This window comes from Oratosquilla oratoria, chromosome 38, assembly GCF_046742065.1.
Source record: "Oratosquilla oratoria isolate Oo_2021 chromosome 38, ASM4674206v1, whole genome shotgun sequence".
NCBI classification, from domain to species: Eukaryota; Metazoa; Arthropoda; class Malacostraca; order Stomatopoda; family Squillidae; genus Oratosquilla; species Oratosquilla oratoria.
In genome coordinates this window covers 32519887-32526370 of record NC_134814.1, presented here as the reverse complement: position 1 = coordinate 32526370, position 6484 = coordinate 32519887, and the positions used below count along the sequence as shown (strand labels likewise).

Sequence of the window (6484 nt, the reverse complement as noted above, 5' to 3'; positions counted from 1 at the left end):
TTCCAATCACAACTCTGAAAACAGAGAATTACGCGATTGGGAATTGTGTGTAAATGTCAGAAGTGTAGACTCTCTCACCAGCGTCAGCGAGAGGCCAGCGTTTGGTTGCGGGCCGGTCGGACAGAAAGGTGTCCCAAGTCTCTCCGTCAACCAGCCTGCGGTCAGATTGGGCGTACTGAGAGAGACGATTGGGCCTCTGCTTTGCTAGCGAGAAAGTGTGCATGTGCCTCTTTTCTTCCAAGCACTACTCTGAAAACAGAGATTTACGTGACTTGGGAAATGTGTGTGTGTATTTGTATTGGTGTAAACCCGCCTGCCGACGTCAACGAGAGGTCGGCCATGCCAGACCGGCGGCAGCTAGGAGATATATATCTCCCAGCCACCACCGGCCGGCGATGATACTTGGAGCTTGTAGAGAGAGCTGGTCGAAGAGACGTCCGACCTCTAGGAGCGGTGTGTTGAATCACACCATCTACCCACAACTTCTCCCACACTCGACCAAGTCGATGCCGGTGACGGGGGGAAATTGTACAACTGATCGTACCGTGACACTAAATTGACGGACGTAAAATGCACAGAATTATACCGTGACATTAACGGACGTACAATACACAAATTTATACCGTGACATTAACGGATGTACAATACAAATTATTTATTCCACTCCTGATTTTTATACAATGAAATCAGCAACATAAGTTTACGTCTATGGACGTAACACTCCCCCACCTTGAATCTTACGATTAAAAAAAAATCACATACATATATCTATGACAGAAAACACAAAACATTTACATAGAACCTTCAAGGAATACAAGTTTTGTAATGGGTCGGGTGAGCTCACTGAATTGAGTTTTCAAACGGGCACTACGGACCGATCCGTCCCTGCTCACCCGCACTTCCTGGACTCTCCCCAGTGGCCAAGAACCGCGGGGCGAATTTTCATTCATTATAAGCACTAAATCCCCGACTGAAAGATTCGGGCTTTCAGAATTCCACTTCTGCCTTCTTTGCAACTCCACTAGGTATTCACTAACCCACCTTTTCCAAAATTGTTTAGCTAAATGTTTCACGTGACGCCAATGTTTGCGGTAAGGATCGGCATCGTGAAAGGCTCCCCAAGATAGTGGGGAGTTTCCTTGGAGGAGTAACAGATGATTGGGAGTCAGCGGACTCTCATCACTTGCATCATCACTGCATTTGGTAAGTGGCCGACTGTTGACTATACTTTCCGCTTCGCAAAAAAGGGTTTGCAAAACATCATCAATCATCCTGGGGCTTTTGATGACCAAAGCGAACAGTACCTTGCGTACAGACCTTATCATGCGTTCCCAAACGCCACCGTGATGTGACGCGGAAGGCGGGTTGAACGACCACTCAACGTCACGTCGACGTGTTTCCCTTACGATCAACGATTGGTCCAGATCTCGTACACTGCGTGCTAATTCAGCCCTCGCTCCTACTAGGTTAGTACCATTGTCTGACCACACCTTACTGGGGTAACCTCGCCTCGCTGTGAAGCGTACGAAACCATTGATGAATGCGTCAGTTTGTAAGCTATCAAGCTTCTCAATGTGAATAGCTCTCGTAGTAAAACACGTGTACAGACACCCGTATAATCTCTTGCAAACTATACAATCCATTTTGACGCGTTTCACCAATTTTCTACCCCGTATGATCCAGAATTTCTTACGCATCCGACTGAGTGTCCATTCCACTCCTACATGAGAGGAATTATGGCAATCACGTACAATTAATGTAGACAACCTGTGGTTATGAGGGAGGATCACAGGATTTATAGCTTGCCCATTCAATGCTGCATGCTTGAGTCTACCACCAACTACTAACAGACCATCTATAAGAATAGGAGACAGTTTATATATTGAACTGGACTTTAACACAGTATTCCTTGCTTCAATGTTCTTGGTTTCATGAAAATAAGCACGCCCTTGAACATGTTTGTCAATCAGATTTTCCGCGTGCTTTAGTTCATGGATCTCAAGTGGTGAATTTTGCGGAATCTTCTTCTTAAGAAATTGTATTAGCCTTAACCACCAACCAACCGCCTTCTTTAATCTGTAAAGGCTTGAATAGTGCTCAATCAGCGTATCGATCGGGTGTTGGGTGACGCCCGACTGTACGATACTCGTGGGATATACCTCACGCCTCACCTCCGGGTCTTCATCTTGAAGGTAACCTACGAGATCATCTTGTGCAGGCCATGCACACTTGTAATTCGACAAGAAGGGAGGACCATTAAACCAAGAAGCTGGCAAATTGTCTACAAAGCATCCCCGAGATAGTACATCTGCAGGATTCTCATCACCACTAACATGATGCCACTGATTAGCCTCTGAAACATGTCCAATGAGTGTGACACGATTCGCCACAAAGGTCTTGAACCTTCTTGTCTCGTTCTGTATATATGCCAGACCTATAGTACTGTCAGACCAGAAGTTAGATTTGAGCAAGGGGATATCCAACTCTCTTCTAACAACAACATCTAATTTGGCTGCTTCAACGGCAGCCGAAATTTCCAATCTTGGTATAGTAACTCCTTTGATGGGAGCTACTCTCGCTTTACTGGCTAGCAGAGCTACGTGTACTTTCCCATCTTGATCGATTGTCCTGATATAAGTGCAAGCACCAAATGCAACCTCACTTACATCACAAAAATGATGTATTTCTGAAGTACAACCATTCCACTCTAAAGACAAAACACATCTAGGGAATCGAAGTCTCGAGATTTCATATAGAGAAGCTATCCATTTCAACCACTTCTGACACAAAGATATAGGAATATTTTCGTCCCAAGACATCTTAAGCCTAGTCACCTCCTGGAACAAAATCTTGGCTGGAACAATGATTGGCAAAACTAAACCTAAAGGATCGTAAGTCGAAGCAAGTTGACTCAACATAACTCGTCTAGTCACATTCTGTGTTTGAACACCCTTACTAACGAAAAAGAAACAGTCGTTCTCGACGTCCCATTTAATCCCATAGGGTTGATGAAAGAATATTAGGATGGTTTGGACACATGGAAAGAATGAGTGAAGAAAGACTAGTAAAAGAGGTATGGAAGGCAGATGTGGAGGGAGTGAACATGAGGGGACGTCCTAGGATGAGGTGGATGGATGGGGTGAAGGGGGCTTTGGGGAAGAGGGGAATGTCTGTTGAGGAAGGAAGGGAGAGGACGGAAGACAGGTGAGTGGAGAATGGTTGTATATGGATGATGTTGTGATTGCATGAGGAGGAATGGGCGGGGGGTGGGGGGTGGGGTAGTATGTGTTTGTAAATTTTGACGCAGCCCGAAGGGATTTCTCCCCGTCCTCTCCTTATATGCAAGGGGGGACGGAGAGGGGGGGTCGCCGATTAAATGAAGCGGCCTTGCTGTGGATGTGCTGTGTCTTGCGACACTGCTTCTGACCCAGGGCGGTGGGCAGGGTGCAGGGATGACCCGTCATCCAGGAGGTGCTCAGATGAGAGGGAGGGTGGGAGGGGTGTGGAGTGTATTTGGGGATGAAATGGGTGGGAGTGTTTTTATGCCTTTCCCTTTTTGGCTACCTCCCTTGGAAGGGGGAAAAAGCCTTGGTATATGTATGTATGTATGTACTTTGCTATGCACATTTGATGTCAATTTCTTTGCTTCCTTAGCCCTGTCTTGCTCATTGATGCTCTCTAGCAATTTGACGTCATTAATAATGAATTTGGTTAAGTTAAACCCTCCGTGTCTGAGGACACTTCTAGTATCTTCAATTACCTTAATTGTCTCTTCAGGTGACGCTACGGACTTCAACATATCGTCAACGTAAAATGACCGGAGTAGCGTGTCTTTTACTTCCTCATAAGGTTGCATGTCTTCTACAGCCTTCCGCAAGGCATAGGTGCTACTACTAGCGCACCATATTCCGCCAAAGGGATGCGAGGTCATTCTTAACTCTCTTATTTCATCGCTAACATACCATAGGAATCTTAAAGCGTCTCTATCGCTAATGGGAATTTTGACTTGGTGATACATAGCCTCAATGTCGGCCGTGATGGCGTAATGATATTGGCGAAACCTGAGTAACACGTGAATCAACTTATTATTCAGGTCTGGGCCCTGTAGGCACTGACTGTTCAGACTGACTCCGTTCTTTTGAGCAGCACAGTCGAATACGACTCTCACCTTACCCGGTTTGGTTTCGCTCGTAACGGCATGATTCGGTAGGTACCACACTTTGCCATCATCTCTTTTTAAATCAACCTCGGGAACATACTCTGCATACCCCTTCTTTAGTAAATCTGAAATATTCTCAGAGTATACATTTAATATGCCGGATTTCACCAACCTTTTGTGCAAACTTCTTAATCGTCTCTCGGCGACGTCACGATTATTGGGCAAGTTTGGCTCACCTCGCCAAGGTATTGGCAGTATATAATGCCCATCTTCGTATCGTGTTTCCTTATCCCAAAGGTTGATAACCTTCTGGCCATTCTGAGATGGTGCCCTATCTTCACATTCATTTTCCATCATCCACAAGCGTTCAACATCTGCTTCGATCGAGCTTGCAAAGCACGAGCCGGCATTATATGACTTACCTGCACCAATTGGGCCATTTACAGACCACCCAAAGTAGGTCCGCGTAGCATAAGGTTGGTGCTTATTCCCGCCTGAACCCCCTCTAACCTCCAATGGTTTTAGGAGCCAAGCGTTGTCCATGCCTATCAAAATGTCCGGCTCAGATACTTGACTAGTATTCAAAGGTATGCCCTATAAGTAGGGGAATTTATTAATCTCAATTTTGACAAGTGGTTGCCTAACAGGCACTCTTGGGACGACCATGACATTTGTAACACTGGCCTCTCGTCTACCATCCGGTGACGTAAGGCTAAGGGATACTACCTTTGATTGAGTTTCCCTGGTCCCCCCTAAAGTACTCATGATGTACTCCTTAAGGTCTCCTTTCAGACCCAACTCGAGGGCCACCCTTTCTGTGACGAAAGTAGTGTCTGATCCACTATCTAACAACGCCGTGACCTTAAGTTTATTATCCACGACAACTGGTAAAATGGGTAGATAAATCTTCGATCGAGCATCATTAACATAACCATTCATGACCACACTTGATTCTTGACACTCCGAATATTCAACTACGCCCCCATTACCCTGAGAGTCCTTTGCCGGGACGTGGATGAATTTTGTATGCTTTAAACCACATCCAGGAACTGAACAAATGGATTGTTTCAAGCTTTTGCTAGCCCCGTGCCCACCTAATAAACAATTGAAACACAGCTTGTGTCTTTTTACGACTTCCAACCGATATTCAGGTTTCATGCCTTTAAATTCCTCACAGTAGAACAGTCTGTGTCCTTCCCCGCACACCACACATGTGCTACCAGTACGCCCTAACTTGACGGGGTATTTAGACTCAGATGCTGCTACATTACAACTTGTGCTCATCACGTTTTGTCCTTTACTTGTGGATTGCAATCCATAAACCGGATCACATGCCTCATCTGCCATGACATTGATAAACTCAGCGAATTGACTGAGAGATGGGTATGTGTCCGTTTCTCGTTTGTGACTTAGAGCTTTCTGTTTCCATTTGTTACGAACGAATCCCTGACACCTCTGTAAAATATCTAAGATATACTCTTGAGTGTTAAACCTTTCATACAATTCTAATTTTCCAAAAGTAGCAACTGCCATTGTTAAGTCATCACTCAATTGCCTCAACTCTTGAGGCTTAGATACCATCTTACCATTTTTTAAATCATTAACAATTTGTTGAGACACAAGGTGAGAATTACCGAACCTACGCTTCAATATATCGCGGGCTCCTGCGTAACCAGCACTATTTCCCACCAACGCACAATTTTTTATGGCAGCTTTCGCCGGCCCCTTGGTGTATTGTAATAAACGAGTCAATTTGATCTGAGGGTCACTCACTTTACTGTCTATGAGTTCATCAAAAATTTTCATAAAGAGATTATACTCAAGAGGGTTACCTTCAAACACGTCTAATTCAACTTTGGGTACATTTAAGATCCCAACTAGTTCAGCCGGTGAGACGTCTAAACGTTCACTTTCACTATTTTCACTGTCTACGCGGGACTTTGCACACGGAGTTTCACTTTGAGTCCTTACCTTAAGGAACGCCCTGGCGTCCTTTATCACCTTTATGTACTCCTCTTCAGTTTCCTTATATAATGACTCGCTGGCCTCCAATTCCCTTTCATCGTTGCTCAGGAACGTTTGGTAAGTGTCGTGTGCCGATTCGAATTCATCGTAGGATGTACGGACACGGTCCAGTCTGTCCGTAATTCCGGGTACGTCTTCCTCAGCGATTAGCCGGCACAAGGTTCCCAGGTGACGTGTGACCGCTGCTTTCCTCTGTCGTCTCACCACCTTGGCCTGCTCCATGACGGTGACTTAAGTCGAATGACTGTAGGGTATTGTCGGCAAATTATTGTCTTCTTATGATACGTAGGGAATAAATGG

At 45.2% G+C, this 6484-nt stretch overlaps 2 protein-coding genes across 2 annotated transcripts; both read right to left on the bottom strand.

Moving 5' to 3' along the window:
• Positions 1-791: 791 nt before the first annotated feature.
• On the bottom strand, positions 792-4702 carry LOC143019862 (uncharacterized). The gene is made up of 2 exons (XM_076175843.1): positions 3614-4702; positions 792-2936 (listed from the first exon to the last, which is right to left on the bottom strand). Exons 1-2 carry the CDS (start codon positions 4700-4702, stop codon positions 792-794), a joined length of 3234 nt encoding a protein of 1077 aa, XP_076031958.1.
• A 51-nt stretch (positions 4703-4753) lies between these two features.
• On the bottom strand, positions 4754-6406 carry LOC143019861 (uncharacterized). Its single transcript, XM_076175842.1, has one exon. The coding sequence runs from the start codon at positions 6404-6406 to the stop codon at positions 4754-4756; it is 1653 nt and encodes a 550-aa protein (XP_076031957.1).
• Between the last annotated feature and the right edge of the window lie 78 nt (positions 6407-6484).